This window comes from Strongylocentrotus purpuratus, unplaced genomic scaffold (assembly GCF_000002235.5).
Source record: "Strongylocentrotus purpuratus isolate Spur 01 unplaced genomic scaffold, Spur_5.0 spur5_scaffold_2, whole genome shotgun sequence".
NCBI classification, from domain to species: Eukaryota; Metazoa; Echinodermata; class Echinoidea; order Camarodonta; family Strongylocentrotidae; genus Strongylocentrotus; species Strongylocentrotus purpuratus.
Window position 1 is genome coordinate 5499201 of NW_022145605.1, and position 16847 is coordinate 5516047.

The window sequence follows — 16847 nt, forward strand, 5'->3', positions numbered from 1 at the left end:
ATGAGTATGGTAAAACCGGTCACTCAAAGATTTTTACTTTTTGAGGCACTTTATGATAAGTGTGAAGCGCAGTTTTTGTAGGGCTTCAATATAACACCATATCATAGAAACTGATAACACGTAGGGCCATGCATCTCAGATTTGTAAAACTGGAAACATTGTTAAACAATGCCTTTAAGGGAGGGAAGAGACTTCTTGATTGCGGTGCGATCCTTGAGCTATCATACAGGCAAAACATGAAAGTTAATTCATGACCATTGATAAAAACTTGTGGCATGCAATGGGTTAAATTAGTGAATGATTCATATGAATTATACGTCTTCATGGCATATCTATCTGTTCATTTACTACTTACGATATGTGAATTTCAGGAAGATATTTTGATAGTCGAATTAATGCTCCCACTGCATCAGGTTTTCAATTCAATTCAATAATCATCATTTCAAAATGATTGTACACATGTTCCCTCAAATTTTAGTTTTATATATCATTGTTAAATGTATTGCAGTCTGCCCACATGTGAATCTTGAAAGATATATATAGCGATGTGTACCAAGTGGTTCGGGCATTAATAATCCAATCATTGTTTGTCTCATTGTAGGTTGATAGACTGACTGAGTCAGAGAAGGAGAGGAAAGAAGAGGAGCAGTCAAACGAAAACCAACCCCTCGTATACAGTGAGTATTATTGCACTGGTGTGAATGGGTGGGGGGGGGGGGGGGGGTATGTTAAGTGCCCGTTGGTTCATCAGATGACAGCATTATCAATCTCTGCTTAGCTCTTCATAGTGGCGACATTATGGCCCTACCCTTGTTAAGCTTTCACAAATGATTAGTTTTCAGTGGTACTTTTGTATTGTAATGTTTTAAGATGGGAGAACTTTTCATTATGTTTTCTTAAATGTGGAAGTGAAGTATTTTAGAGAAATATTCCCCAAGTTGCACACATCTTTGCTCTATCAGGGAGTTCTTAGATGAATGAGTAAGATAAGATGCCAATTGCTTCCTTGGCATCCATATTAGCAAGAGAGGGATTAAACGCTTAGAAATCAAATCTTCAACTGCCAAGTAAAAATAACAACACCTCTATTTTGATATTCTAACAATAAAAATGTCTCATCATTGTGATTGACACTCATTTCCACTATCATTGGATTTTTTATTTTTATTAAACAGTAATAAGGGACTGTATGTATATGAATATGACTAGAAATGTGGAATGAATTACAATAGTTACATTGAAATAAACAGCTTACATCCATGAACTCCATTTAATTATTCTTTCCCTCTATCTTTACTCAGATGAGCCTACGCTCATGATCACCGCCGGTCCCGGTATTGCACCAGGCATGCCAGCAGGGATGCCAGCAGGGATGCCTCCTCAACCAGGTATGATACCAGCAGGTATGATGCCTGGTATGGCACCGGGTATGGCTATGGCCGGTGCACAAGCCGGCTACTACGGTATGTAACACATGTAATCAACCTGCACCGGCGGTACCATATAACCCAACCACCGGTACACTAACCAACGCCTCCGGTACCAAATATATAGACATGGGTGGTACCTGAAATTCTTTTATTGCAGTACCGAACGCTTCGCTCAGCCAGCAAGTGCATCTTTCTACGAGATGAAGTGAGATGGGATAGGCCGTTCTGGATGACGATTGTTTTATGGAAAATGATATATGATGAACTGGATTTGCAGATTTTATATGTATGCTGTATACAGAGATGTACAAATCAATGTAGAAACATATGCTAAGATCCGACTTAGCATCTCAAACTGGCTAATACTCACAGGCGGAAACTACTGGTCACATAAAAAAATGGATACCTAAATTTGTGATATATATATAGTTATAACCATGATTATGTGCAAGTCATTTAATAGAATTGAACGTTAATAAAAAAAAAAGGGGAAAAGGAGCTAATGTATGAATTTATAAAAAGAATAAGTAGAAGAACGAAAATTGGAAAAGGTAGAAGTGAGACAAAGGGAGCAGATTTAGTGCTTTCCTTCTCATCTTTGGTCCAAAAATACCATAGTTTATCAGAGTAGACTTAGATTTGTCAAGATTTAGTTTTTATCTATGTTCATGCATATCATTTCAGTTTGTTTCCTATTACCTTTTTGTAATATCTAATAGTGGATTCAGAAACCAAACCATTTTGCTTTCCAATCAATGTGATATTTAGTAAACTTAGTTATATATTGTATTTTTATGTAATTGATATTATATTATGTGGTCCATGAGATGAGTTGGATGATTATGAGATGTTTGGCAGGCCAGAGAGAAAGAGAGAAATAGATTGTATTGGAAGTATTTTGCGATATTCTTGAATTCAACGCCGAGCCAGATGTGAAAACTGTTTTCTTTGTCAGCATGTATTATAAGAGAAGACTCAATGTGTTTGTTTTTTGCGAAGATAAATCAGAATCGGGAGCAATTTCTAATGCTTAAAGCTGAAGGAGTGCCGTTCGTATATGACTGCTCCCAGAAATTCCAGGGAATCAAGTATAGGTAGATATTGTGTTTCATTTTAGGGGATTCCCCCCGGTGTGTTTACAGGGGAATACCCTTTGAGAAGAGAGAATGAAGAGATATGGAAGGGTTTAGAATGTACTGTTCTTTGTGTTTCTAATTGTCAGTTCATTGTCATGCTTTGTAAATGTCTGCATATGCTAGCCCAGCTTTTATGAGAAAAGATCTTGTAACTCGTCCAGAGGAATACTAATTCAAGAATATATTATGTTTTCATTGAAGCCCAGCTTTTAAATTCCACTATAGTTTTATCATAAATTCAAAATTTATTGCTTTAATCAGATTTTGAAAGCTTTCATGAGAATGAGAGAAATAATTGTATTTACAATCTGGAATTTAATTCGCATTAACTTTAGACTAATGAGATCTCTGATTATGTTAAACAGAAAAGGAGCACAAATTGAGTGATGTAATATAATATGATTATTTAAGGGAGTCAAAAATTCCCAGTAATTTCAGGGAGAAATGACAAAGGCGTGAAGGAGTTTGTTAAATTTTGTGTTTCATTTTAAACAGAAATGTACAACTACTAGGATAGACTGAATGTAAGATCACCCCCAGTGGAAGATGAGATAATGAACACATCACCATGTTATTACTATGTATCATCTAGTCATTTATTGTCAATATTAACAAATAGCATTTATTACAATACCGAGCATAGGTACAATACACTTTTTATTATATTTTGTTTTGTGAAGCTATGATATATTATTTTGTGGACCCTCGTGGAAAACATAGTCTAATCAACTGAATTCATTCCTCATTGTGGAAAACGTAGAGGTAAAAGAGTGTGAAATAGTTTTGAATGGTATATATTTGATAGACGGTGAAAGGAATCGACATGGACCAATGGTAATGAAATGGAATCGCCCTTCAATGTGCTAACAACTAAATAAAAATATTATATCCGACGTTTTCTTGCTGCATTCTGGCTGCAGTATTAGGTTTGGTAGTTCATGACTTTCAATTGAAACTGAGAGTTCTCTTCTATTTTGTTCGAGATGATACATGAGCTCCAAGATAAGACACATGCTGTCTTTATTTTTTTGTTTTAATAAAGGAATAGTTTTCTATATTTTGTTTAGTAGAAGCATGTGATCATACATACCAAATGAAGCAAAACCCTCACGTAACATTGAAAATTAAAAACTGAAAAACATTTTGTTAATTATGGAGACCGTGAATTGAAATCGCCAGAAAAGAGTACGGTAGATAGGTAACTATTTGAAAAAACATTTGAAAATCTGATTTATCAGTTATTTAATGACAAAAGAACTGCCCCTTAAATTTTATATGGTAGCAAAGCATTTATATATCAGGAAATTGCTTGTGGAAATGAATGTTGGTATAAATGGTTATCCCAAAAGAGAGTTTCTCTCTTTTGATTTCATTCATTTTACATGTGCGAACCTATTTGTTACTTGCTGGCCCCATCCATATTAAGAATGTTGTTTTCCTGTCTCTCTTTGATTATATGAGGGAACGATACCGTACAAATAAATGTGATAAACCCAGTAATTATAACACATTTCTCTCATTCGCTGATTTGATTTTTACATGTGTGTTGTAAAGATTGTGATTGATTCAGGGTGTTTTGAGGAAAATACGAAATTATCTTTTAAAAATAAAAAAGGGGAGCAGATATTAGGTGAGGGGAAAGAGAGAGAGAGAGAGATTGGAATGGAGGGAGAGAGAGAGAAAGAGGGAAGGAGGAAGGGAGATATATATATATATTGCAAGGGAGAGATGGAGGGAGAGGGAAAATTGGGAAATAATAATTAAAATTGAGAAAGAGAGAGGGGAGGAGGAAGGGATAGAGAGGGAGGAGGAGAGAGAGAGAAAGAAAGAAAGAATGAGAAGAAGAATATGAAGATAGACGTACGTCTCCACGATCTTTTTATAGGAGGGAGGGAGTGTAAGAATCATGGAGAGCCAATATACACATGTATATTTATGTACTTGAATGGTCTTGTAATTTAATTCTTAGATATTAATTAATATCTTTTCTTTTTTCTTCACGCGCTCCCACGGCAGGGTGGAGCTTTCATTTACTATATTCTTCAGATCCAAGCTACACCCGAGTTCCAACGTACAAATTTGATTTCTAAAAATATCCTTCAACCCTATCTTGACCTATTATTAGCTATATTTATAGCAGACAATGACGAACGAGCATTAATGTGAAAATCAGTTTACGAGTCCGAGGAATGCCAGGCAGGCGCGGATGTGTCAACGCTGGACTATTTTTGGTCCAATGGGGTTGGAATCCCGCGTAAAACACACGTCCACATTCTTATCGAGATCGCACTGGGATCCGTTCATCCCGCGACAGCTTGTTCTGTGTGTGGGATACGACGCGACGACGGGAAAATTTTAAGCCCCCGTATCGTTTGACAGGTGAGGGGCTTTGATCGTCTGCTCGCGTTTATGATTTTAACGAGACTTAAGAAATATAAATAAAATATTATATAGTTTAAAAATAGTTGAGATGATTAAAGATTTCTAATGCAGACATCACTTCTGTTTGGTCATTTTTTCTCAATTCTCATAAATCATTTGCTAAGCAGGCTCAGGCTTTCATTTGGATGAGGTCATTTTTAATTACTGACTTTGCACAGCTTTTAGATTTGTACAAATTAAAACTTATCATCCACTGAAAGACATTGCTGCATATTGCCTTCGAGAAATCAAAAATATATACTAGCCATAACATTCAATTTTGTGAGTCTATTAGCATAGCCCTGAAAATTAAGCAAGTGGGACTAAAACATGATTAATGCCTACATTAAAAAATATATATACATGTCCTTTGACAATGTTTAAGTTTTTTTATGGATTCATAAAATTTAATTTCTACTAGCATCTATGCAAACTTCATAACAGTCAACGTGGATCATGATGTTTTTCGGTAACTTTAAAAAAAAATCAGACGCAAATTGTTTAATGTTCTAACGAAAAGTGAATGACGTGCACATTGATAAAGTTTTATGGCAAACAACCAAGACAATTATGCTTCAATAAAAACACAAAATGCACTTTCTCTTTGTATACCACACACTCTTTATTGCCGATACACTGCCAGACTTTACAACCCATCATAAATCTAAGGAAAAATCTTCTAACTAAATCTTATTTCTTTTTAAGGAGTTACTATTAAACAGCATTTTTATTCTAACCCAATTTCTTGATTGTCATTTAAATTATGATATCAAGATTATCAATAGAAAAAAAATATCAAAGATTACTTTTGTGTGATTTGTTTTGACGTATATCGTTAAGATTAGACGGTTACAAAAACAAGGATAGAAGGTATATAATACAGGGATGATTAAGAAGGAAAAAGAAGAAGAAACGAAAAAGAAGGAGGAAAAGAAAAAGAAGAAAGAAAGAAGAAAATATGAACAATAATTATAATGAGAAGAAGCTGAAGAAGAAGGAGAAGCAAAAGGAGAGGGAGATGGGGAGGAGGCGAAGAAGAAGAAGACGAGGACATTTTTTCTTTAAACAAGAAAGAAGGAGATTATTACAAATATTCCGTGTTTTACATTATTTGGTTCATTAATTTGCATAGTTACCAAAATTAATACAAAAATGAGCAATCGTGAAGAAATGGGAGATGCGTTATCTGAATTATACGAAACTAAAGTGTTTACAAGTCTAGAAATCAAGAAATCAAGAGACAATTGCTAGCGAAATCAAGGCGATAACATGGCAGGTTAGCAAATAAGGAAATAAATAATGTGGATATCAATATCAAGAGTTCGCATCTATTTAACTGAGAATCAATAAAACAAAGCAGTTTTACACAAATACCTAACAATCCTTGGATTAATATACAACATAATCTATAAAATAGCTTTGAAAAATAAAACTAGGATAAATTTAGGACGTGCAGCAGAATAATTCGGTTTACACAAAATAGCAGGTCTTTCGCTATACACTGTCAATAACACAAGCAAGAAGGCTACAGCAAGTAAAGAAAATGTGGAAATTCAAAAAGAATAATATATCTCAATATAAATACAAGTCTAAAAAGCATTAAAAACCATGCACGAAAATAGTATGTACACAATGACAGAAGATAGCACCTTTACATAAAATGCAACATTATGTATTCCTTAAACATAGTACAGTATTTAGACTCTTCACGTAGTTATATGATACTTGTCATGCGGCTATCAGTACACAAAACACGTTATTATATCTAAGTTTAACCCTACAGTCAAATAGGACACATTATTATGTAGATTTATACGCCTTCATATTACAAATCTTCATGACTAAGAATATACCATTTTGATAGTTGTGTGTAACTGTGTATAAAAAACACCAAACAGACTATTATTTACACGACTGAATACAAAATATGACTGAGGTGTTACCCATTTGGTCCAAGATGCTGAAAAATAATGTAAACAATACTTTCTGGTGTTTTGTTGTACGTTAAAAAAAGATTGCTGAGTAGAACTAGTTATTACTTTGCTCGTTTGCATATTGAGACATTTTTATTGAAACAAATTGATATTAATTGATGATTCTTTTACATAAATTAATTTAACTCTGTATCATTCGCATTTCCTCGAAACAAATACTAGCATGTCTTTAAAGCTATAAAATAAATTTAGGACACGTTATATTCATTAAAGCATATCTACTCTAATATATAATCGTTGATTATTAAGAAACATCAGGAAATAAAAGATAAAATGTCATAACAATCCATCATGTTACTTTATAAACATTTAGAAACAACTATACTCCAAGGCCCCCAAATGTTTTTGAAATTATGTTTTTATCATACATGTTTATCGTGACATCGTATTATAATTCAATAAACCATTCATGTAAATGCGTTTCCTTATTCTATCATTATTGCTGTGAATATACAATATATATTTTTAATCGAAGAGATACTTTTTGCTGATGTTTAAAGAATACCAGTTTTATGTATCATCCATTTCATGAAAATTTATAAAACAAGACACGGAGAAGGAGAATACTTCAAAATATATAAGAATACAATTCAAGGATGTTAGGAAATCAAACAAATTTACATTGAACTCTATAATGATATTCGATACTTTATGTAATAACATGCTATACATATGACATTCACATTGTCTTATTATTATCCAAATAGCGTACAGTACCCGAGCGACAAATTCTTAAAAGTAAAAAATACAGCCTAAATAATCAGAATAATAATGTCAGGAGAAGAAGATGTATTATCTACTAGATGAATATATAATCCTCTCCAGTATCACATTTGCAGTCGTCTTCCATAGATTGCTGGATCCATCGACCTCGGCAACCCTTGACGTCGACGGCCACGAATCGGGTTTTTTCTTTAATGACGCCCTCCCCATGGCACCGCCCATCCGTCCCGTAAGCGGGGCGGTTACACTCCACGCACGCTATCTTGGCTGTGTGGGAAACGAAAAAAATATGGTAAAAGATGGAAAGGAAAGAGATAGACTTTTGTTTGTAATTCGTATACACAACAATCAGGACCTAGGACGAAGTACAAGTAGAAAGGAAGGGGCTAAATACCGAAAAATCTCTCACGGTACCGTTTAATTTACGAATATCGTGGATTAAAGGGGTACGGACCGGTGTCATCCCCTTTAAATCTATCAGTGAGGACAGTGACCCGTCTATGAAGAAGTGGATAATTAATTAGATGAGGGACAACCATCTGAGGGCGTTTCTTCACCATATCGCAATCTTTCTACCGTGTCCAGGGAGCGGTAAATTGGATAATATGGGGGCGGGGTGTTATCCAGTCAGGTCGACTTTACACTGTCAATCATCAGACAAGTGAAGTCGTCCGAGAAGGGGAGAGGGAGGGCGGGTCAATCAGGGGTTATTTAATTGTCTGGAGTTGTATGGATGTTTTTATATGAATATCACAAATACGAAGGTGTACGTTTGACAAATCTTGGGGGGGGGGGGGGGTAACCTCTTCCCCAAACCGCCGCCCTGCTCATCGGGAACTTTAGTTGTCTGATCTTCAATGGGCGGCTTCATGTACATAAATTATGACTACTATACAGGTTTTAATTAAATCATGTGCTTTTTCTTTCTTTGATATTTCCCTACGGTAATTAGTATTTTTCCACAGAGCATTTAGCTGTTGCCAAGGTTGAGCTATAAATCTCAGTCAAATTGAGAAACATAAGTTGAATCATACAAAATAATAGACGTTTATACTTTTGATAGCTCCCAAATCGCCCTCATTCCCAATGTACTCGTTAAACTTAACTAGCCGTGTCAATAATTCTGCCCTGATGAACGAGGCGAAAACGATTTATGATTGTTGAGCATACATGGGAAATATTTACCGAAACACAATCTACATTTACATTAGGCTGCACTCAATTGAGCAAGAATACAGCCTACATGTCTTGTGACGTTATCCATTTTGAAAATGATCGATACGGCAATTTCACGATACATTTGCTCCCTGATTAATTATTATTCATGAAGGCCATAATCATATTTGCATGTTACACCCTGTCTTGAACATGCTAGCTAAAAGTTTAATATAATTTTCTATAGGACAATAGCGCTTAAATCGGTACTATACCATAGAATAGAAAAATTTAATTATATTAATATGTATAACTGCTCCAATAGGTGAACAAACTCATTTGAAGAAAAATCGAATTTTTCATTTGGCGTTCAATCTCATCAGACTTCAAGTATCTTTAGAATATTTTAGGATGGTGTGGCCAGGGGCTCCTAAACATATTATGCAGTTAAATTCAATGGGCCTGCAATATACATAGAGCGTTCTCTACAGTTATTTAACAAAAACACGGTAATATCGGTGTTATATTTCTGGCACCAGATTTTGCCAAGTTTATGCGTCAAACAAAAACTCCGATAAATCATTCTTTGCGACAACCATTGTCTGAAAAGAAAGCTGCTGGGAGCGAATCCCTCTTTGTAGCTCCCAAATTACATTTCATTTACATGAAGATTACAAAAGAAACGAGTGTTTAGTTCCACAAAGTAATTTCAGCACTTCAATCATTACCAGCCCTTTGTACAATAGAAGGATTTCATCTTTGACTTCAAGTGAACAAGAGATTCTTTCTTCGGACTTCCATTACGCGGGTGATTCAAGTTAAATGGATTATCTCATATTTATGATTAACGAGCGCCCCCTATTTGATTATCGAGTCGTAAAATTGATAAAATAACTTGAAATTGGGGTCGGGTAAAAAAGAGGACTCTCAAGGCACATTTGGAAGATAACAAGATGAGTTTATTTAGTTCTACTTGAAATATCTTCAAGCACTCCACTTTTAAAAATCAGATTTATGATGTTAACCATGTTGCGAGTTCAGTTCAGCTTATGATATATGATCTCGTCACAAAACGGCCACGACATTTTAAAGTACCTTCGAAGTAAAGATGATATTATAAGCCTAGCACTTCATTAAGTCAGCGGGGAAAAGGGGAAATCCGAAATATAATAGCAAATCTCTGAAATATTTCCAATGACTTTGATTTCCAATGTAATCAGTAATTCATTTAACGAATATCTCCAAAGTAGACCAAGTATTTTCAGTTGCATAATGTGGATATTAGTGATATATTGTTCTAGAATAATATGTTTCTGTATGAAGATAAAACTATTTCTGTCATAGAGGAATGAAAAAAAAATGCTTCTAGAGAAGATTAGAAATCAATTAAAAATGATGATCATTAATCATTGATTTTGAGGAAACAAAAAAGAAAATGAGGAATCATACATGGAGCGAGAGAGAGAGAGAGAGAGAGAAAGAGAGAGGGGGTGGTGGTGGGGGGGGGGGGGCAGCGTCATTGTTCCCACACTCATGACTGAATCATTATGCTTTGTTACGAAACAATGCTACAATATAACTCTCATTAAACACACTTCCTCTCAAACGTCACAGCCCGTTACACCAACAAAGTGACGAAAATTCAGCTCATTACGGCTCATAACTTTTCTAATGACACCACATTCAAAACACATTTTGAGGGGCTATATAGGTGAGAGTCACTATTCTAATCATTTGTAAACCACAGTAATTGGCAAGGTCAAAATGATAACAAAATCTAGATTTGTTTGCAATTTGTATTCTCCATGTGGATACGCCTGTAATTGAAGAATACCCTATATAGCCCTCAGAAACAATCGACAGTGTTTTAAAGAAACAATCACGGTTAGAGCCTATTTGGCAAGTTCACTCCCCCCCCCCCCTGGAAGGAAGAATACATATTCAAGAAATAGATGTATATTGATAGACCTGACGTACAATCCTTCAAATTATTAATTTTTTTCACACAAACTTGTTAAAAGTAGATTAATAGAGAGGGCAGCTAGCCAGCAAAATTGTTCTTCTAAAGCGTGGCAAGGAAACAGATGGTTTTAATTCAGGCCATAGCCTCATATTATGATACTATTTTTTACGTTATTTGCTATTCGCTGGACTTCAAGCAAATGGATGATTTTATAAGTTGTCAATAATTATAAACAAGATAAAGCCACATTTCCTTGATCTTTTGACACCTTACTACGTAAGTAACTTGGCAACCTGTACTCCGCACCACCTTAATAAAAGTTATGTAATTGCTGAGTAATACAGAGACTCATACTATAATTAAGTGCATTCAACTCCGAAACAAAAAAGGATTAATGCTTAAAGGAGGGAGAGATATATACAAGAAGCCCATTAAAGAGACTAAATGATGCTGCAATACTCTTAGATAACACTCCTTTTAAGGAAACGAATATGATTCTCGATTCGCCCACAAGTCATTAACATTTTAGAAACTATCAACACGCAATTCAATAGTTAAAAACTATTAGTCAATAGTTAAAACGTTCAAATAGTTTCTTTCCTTTGAACTCTTGGAAGATGATGAAACTTTGAGAGCATCATACGGGTTAACAAAACAGGTTATCCTGTTAAAGCTCATTCAGTTTTTAGTATTTTTAATTGTCCTGTGGTTTCTGATGAGAAAACGAAATAGTAATTATGTAACAGAAAAACAATTAACAGGCGCTGAACTTTTAATTAGAGGCTTAAGTCTTAACAATGGGTAATTCAAAACACCCCTATACTCCCCCTTTCCCGGAGACGCCCCTGTATGTGCCCCTGCGAGGCAGGAGGTATATAGGGTTGTGAATCATGGGGAGATATATCACCTGGAGAAATTATCAACAATGAAGTAGAAACACCTTCGGGTGCACCAAAGGTTTTTGGGTTGACTCGTACTTTTTAAAGGCCGATTCATATATAGAGCTTCAGACGATTGATACAATTTATTGTGACAACAACGGTCAAAGCATCGATGATGATGATGATGATGACGATGACGATGATGGTGATGACGATGATGGAGATGACGATATGAAAAAAACACCCAGCAAAAAAAAAAAGAAATCAAATGTTGATGTATGTTATATATTTGGGAGGTTTGATATGTCAGATAGATACAGAGATATAATAAATAATAATGATTATCGTGAGATATTAAAAAGAGAGGTTAAATTAAGTTCACGTCCAATTCAAACCGCAATTTTCATACCTCAGTTGACGAAAACAAACCGCAAAGTACATGTAAAAAAGACCACAAACATCGCACTTCACTTTTGTTTTCTGTATTTTGTTAAAGTATTAACACCCCTACTCCCTGGGGCCGACAGACATGTTAATAAGACGATGTTCCGACTGATCACCCATCTAAAGAGTACTCCGTATCTTTTCTCTTCATTCATCTAGTACAATAATCTTTCTCTCTCTCTTGAAGTTGAAATCGCAGTCACCTCTGCAGGTATCCCCCGCTTTACACAATCACTGAAAAACCACAGATGAACGAGAGAAGAAGATAAATAGCTCAATTTCATGCTTTCTCGCCTCTGGCTATATCTTTGAACTCTCGTTCACCAAAAACAGAGAGGTTAAGCACTTCGCGTTTCGGAAAAACTTTAAACGATACGGGCATTTTCGTGAATCGGCGGCGGTAACAATATGATCGGAGAATGGGGATTGTGCAAGAGGATATTGATTTGTGTTAAGTTCAACATGAGGTTCAGCTAATATCCTCATCATTTAGCGACGAGCCGGGGGGCGAAGATTAACAAGGTTTGAATGGAGCGTGCTCTGTCCTTCGAAATTAAATCGTTTGCAGTATCAAAGTAAAATGAGGAGAGATAAGTTTTGATTCGAGATGAGCTGGCTCGGAGTATTATTTCGCAACCTTGAAAATGATCTCTTAATGGTAATTGGATATTGATAACATAGTTATTTTGTTACCAGCCGTTAAATTTACCCTTTTTTAGACTAAGTATGATTGCAGGGCCCTCAGGGATAACAGTATTAATATCGATGAGGCTACCCTGGGTAAACAAGACATATTATTATTATTATTGTTTGTTATTATCATTATCAATAGTATGTTCATTGTCAGTGAATATAATGAGTGCCAATGACTTGCTTTTAACATTACAATATTTAAGCAACAAGGCAAGTAAAGGGTGTCCAAATATGCTTTTCATGCGCAAACATTGGTTTTCCCACAACATTGATACAGAAAACTGCATGGGACTACCTTTAAAGAACCATCGATGAGCTAAGTTCAACGCCACCAATGAATTATGGTTTCTATCCAATTAAAAACCAATTTTATGAAAGGTCTGATAAAGCGAACGTATTCTGAATCTTATTGTAAGGATTTAGTTTTTTTTTTTTTTTTTTGTCACAGAAAATAATCAGGACGTGAAGATGATGTTTCCTGTAACTTGCTTTTTCGGGTTAATGGTGAGGAAGGTGTAAAAGATGTTGTGACAAATGACTTTTAAAAAGTATCTTTCGATATCGCAAACTTCCAAAATAGGAATCAGGTCACCATGTATTTGACGGCCTCTCCGTAAATGGTCCCCAACCGTAGGTAACTGAGGTGACTAAAGTATGACTTGTATCGATTGTGCGTTACTTTGGCCGTATTTAAAGTAATTGTATTTTGATGATTCACATCAATGACAATCAACGTTAGAGGTAACCACAAAGTTTTCAAACTGGAGGATTCGTGATGAGAGTGTGTTTGGCAACCTCCAATATTTTTCTGAAGTTTACATAACCATTCAATAGTTGACTGCATGGAATATCTCTTTATCAGCAGAGAAGAAACATTCATTAAAGAATAGTAGCGTTATTGAATTAGAATAGAAGAACTAACATTTACCCTATAATATATACAATTTCACCCGATTCATGACCAAGATTATGGAATGAATATAATTACAAAGGCATGGATATAAATAATCCCAGAGAATTATATCCTTTCAAATAACATTTTGAAATTTAGACTAAATATCGGACCACACTGTGAGAAAATAAATCCTTTGGCCAACCAGTATTCAAATTAAACATACCATATTGACAAGCATAGATAGAAGTATAATGGCTATACAATCAAAGCTGAGGGAGGTACAGAAAGATATATTTATGATAGAAACATTTATCTTTTTTTTGACAGCTATTATCCTTCTCATCATTCGACAAAGATGATGTTTATTCCACGAGTAAACCGCTCTTTGACGAATACCGCTGTCCCATGGCTTAATAATAGAGTTCTGGTAGCGGACATTTATCATTTTCAAAATGTCTTTCTTCTTTCCATTGACATGTACCTATACCTAGCTTGATCCTTTTCAATCTTTTAGAGGTATATAGGTGGTCCTCTCTCGTTCAATAGGTTAACATAGATAAATATATGACTTTATTTCCCTAACTTTTTGTCTTCATATTCTGGTTCCATGTCTGTTTCGTTGCTTCGATTCTTGTTCTCTTTTCCAAATCTACCCCTCCCGTAGTCCTCACATCCTAGATCCTCTTACGTTCTATCTTTTTTTTTCCTTTCTTTCTTCCCCCCCCCCCCTTCCTTTCTCTCTACATATCTTTTTTCTTCATGCTCTCTTAATTTATTTCTCCTTCTTCATCCCCCTTTAATTTGTTCACCTCCCTCATTTCCCTCCCTATTCTCTCTCATTCATTCAAGCTGATACATTCTTTCTCGCTTCTTTCTCTCTTTCTCTCCCTCTCTCTCTCTCGCTCTCTCTCTTTCTCTATCTCTCTCTCTGTCATTCCTTGTTTCTCACTCCCTTTAATGTTTGCGCTATATATTGCTGTCTCTGTCTGTTTGTCTCTCCTCCCCCTCTCACTCTCTCTGCCACTGTCTCTCTTCCTTGCTCTCCTTCTGGCTTCTCATTTCTCTCTAACTGAGCACTTAACTGTGTTTGTCATACCTGAGCTTATGAAACACATGAAAAATAACCGATTAAAAAGTCTTTTAATGATCAAATTCTCACTTAAAACTGATAAAGAAAGTTCCTGAAAGTCCTGTAAAAATAACATTTTGGCAATAGTCTAAATCTTATAAAAGTGACATTTATACGATTTATAAAAATTAATGGCACGAAGGCTGGAAATGGCACCTAGGGTTAAAATAATTTAATCTCTCATTAGCTCTTAACACCACTTAATTAAATGTTATCCATCAACACTTGGTTTTAAGGGCTATGATCAGGTATATGACGATGAGTCATTATGTAATCCAGGAGGCGCGATAGCTCAGTCAGTAGAGCAGTGGTCTCGTGATCCGGCGACCCAAGTTCGAAACCAAGTCGATGATAGTGCCCTTTGGTAAGACATTATCCTCATTACCAAGTCCCTTGGAGATGACCTTAAGCCGTCGGCCGTCTAGTTGCTTACTAACAAGCATTTATGCTTTCTTAGCAGTCAGTTAAAATAACCACCACAACACCAATCCATCATTTGATAATTTCCCTTCTTTTAATGTTTTCAATTTTGTTCGGCCTACTTCTATGTTTTATTCTTCTTTTAGGAGGGAATTACTATTGTTTATTTTTTGAGGGAGGGGGGGGGGGGGTAACTCACCTCGTTGTATTAATTGTCCGTATATCATCATCATCACTCACAATTAGTCCTATCCTAAAATAATCATTTATCAAAATATGATATTTCAATGCTGATTTGAAGGGTGAAGTCCACTATGAAAGGGGTTCACAAGTTCACAAGTCATTAGCATAGTCAAAGAGACGCCCAGTGCGAGTCGCGTGACCACTCGACCGCAACAAGGTCCATAGTCCAATACCATCATGGCGTTGGTCTGACCTCTATATTTGACACTGAGCTTATTTTTACCGGTATCAGAATGAACATTTTCTGATGTTAATTTGGCTAAAGGAATAGTAGGCCTAGAAATAACGATCACTATCGGAATAGTGCCAAAGTAAAAGGATATTAAACTGTAAACGGTGTGGTCAAGATTTTAAAGGTGAAGGTATAACTATTTCTACTTTAGGTTAGATGTAGTATTTGTGAACAATGGAATAGCATGGGTACAGATAGGAGGGGGATGGAGGGGGCCTAACTGTCGTAGTCAAGGGAGTAGGTTGACGAAATGAGAGGAGGTGGAGCGGTCGAAAGGACGAGGGTCTGGAATTGAATACCCCCTTTCCATTATAACGAATTCATTTTGTTTTGAAGTTCTCCCCCGGCCTCCCCCCCCCCCCTCCTGTTCCTTAATTCATTCAATATTTAATTCTTTCTTCATTTTACATATCGATGGGAGGGAGTGGAGGGGAGGGGTGTGGATGTTAGGTCGTGTTTGTAAACTTGTAACTTGATGAAGAATAACGTGAAAAAGAGTAAGAATCGGAATACTTACGTTTCGTAAGACTAGCTGTCCAACTTGCATCATCTGAATAACAGCGTTTATTTACATGCCTTAGCTTGAAATATACACAGTAACTCTTGAATCTGCGAGGAAAGATAAAAAACAATAACGTTCATGTTTTACTATCGTGTTGCAAATGATTCTTTAGAGTCACTACCCAACCCATCTTGTCGAAAATGTTATTCCCCGTGCTCACATTTTGTTTGTTATCCATATCTTTAAACTCTTCACATTCTTCTTTTTCTTCTTCATCTTTAAGCGTCTTCCTTTCCTTCTCCTCTCATCCTCCTTCTTTTTTCCTTCTTCATGTTGTTCTTTTTGGTGTTGTTGTTGTTCTTTAATAATCATCATCATTATCATCATCATCATCATCATCATCATCATTATCATCTCCTTCTACTTTTGCTTCTTCTTCTTCTTCTTCTTCTTCTTCTTCTTCTTCTTCTTCTTCTTCTTCTTCTTCTTCTTCTTCTTTTTCTTCACCTTTTTCTTCTTCTTCTTCTTCTTCTTCTTCTTCTTCTTCTTCTTCTCCTCCTCCTTCTTCTTCTTCATCTTCTTCTTC

At 35.6% G+C, this 16847-nt stretch overlaps 2 protein-coding genes across 3 annotated transcripts in view; one reads left to right on the forward strand and one right to left on the reverse strand.

The window, feature by feature from the left end:
* LOC579533 (clathrin heavy chain 1) overlaps nucleotides 1–4076 on the forward strand; it is a 46100-nt gene extending 42024 nt beyond the window's left edge. For both annotated transcript variants that reach the window (XM_030991490.1, XM_030991491.1), the window contains 2 exons: nucleotides 602–677; nucleotides 1302–4076. In XM_030991490.1, the coding sequence (XP_030847350.1) occupies nucleotides 602–677; nucleotides 1302–1471 (246 nt within the window). In that variant the 3' untranslated portion in view covers nucleotides 1472–4076. The remainder of the gene's footprint in view (nucleotides 1–601; nucleotides 678–1301) is intronic.
* A 1981-nt stretch (nucleotides 4077–6057) lies between these two features.
* LOC591641 (somatomedin-B and thrombospondin type-1 domain-containing protein) overlaps nucleotides 6058–16847 on the reverse strand; it is a 34965-nt gene continuing 24175 nt past the window's right edge. Inside the window, exons 4-5 of the mRNA XM_030992535.1 lie at nucleotides 16277–16368; nucleotides 6058–7971 (exon numbers count right to left, since the gene is read on the reverse strand). Coding sequence (XP_030848395.1) covers nucleotides 7781–7971; nucleotides 16277–16368 — 283 coding nt within the window. The 3' untranslated portion in view covers nucleotides 6058–7780. The remainder of the gene's footprint in view (nucleotides 7972–16276; nucleotides 16369–16847) is intronic.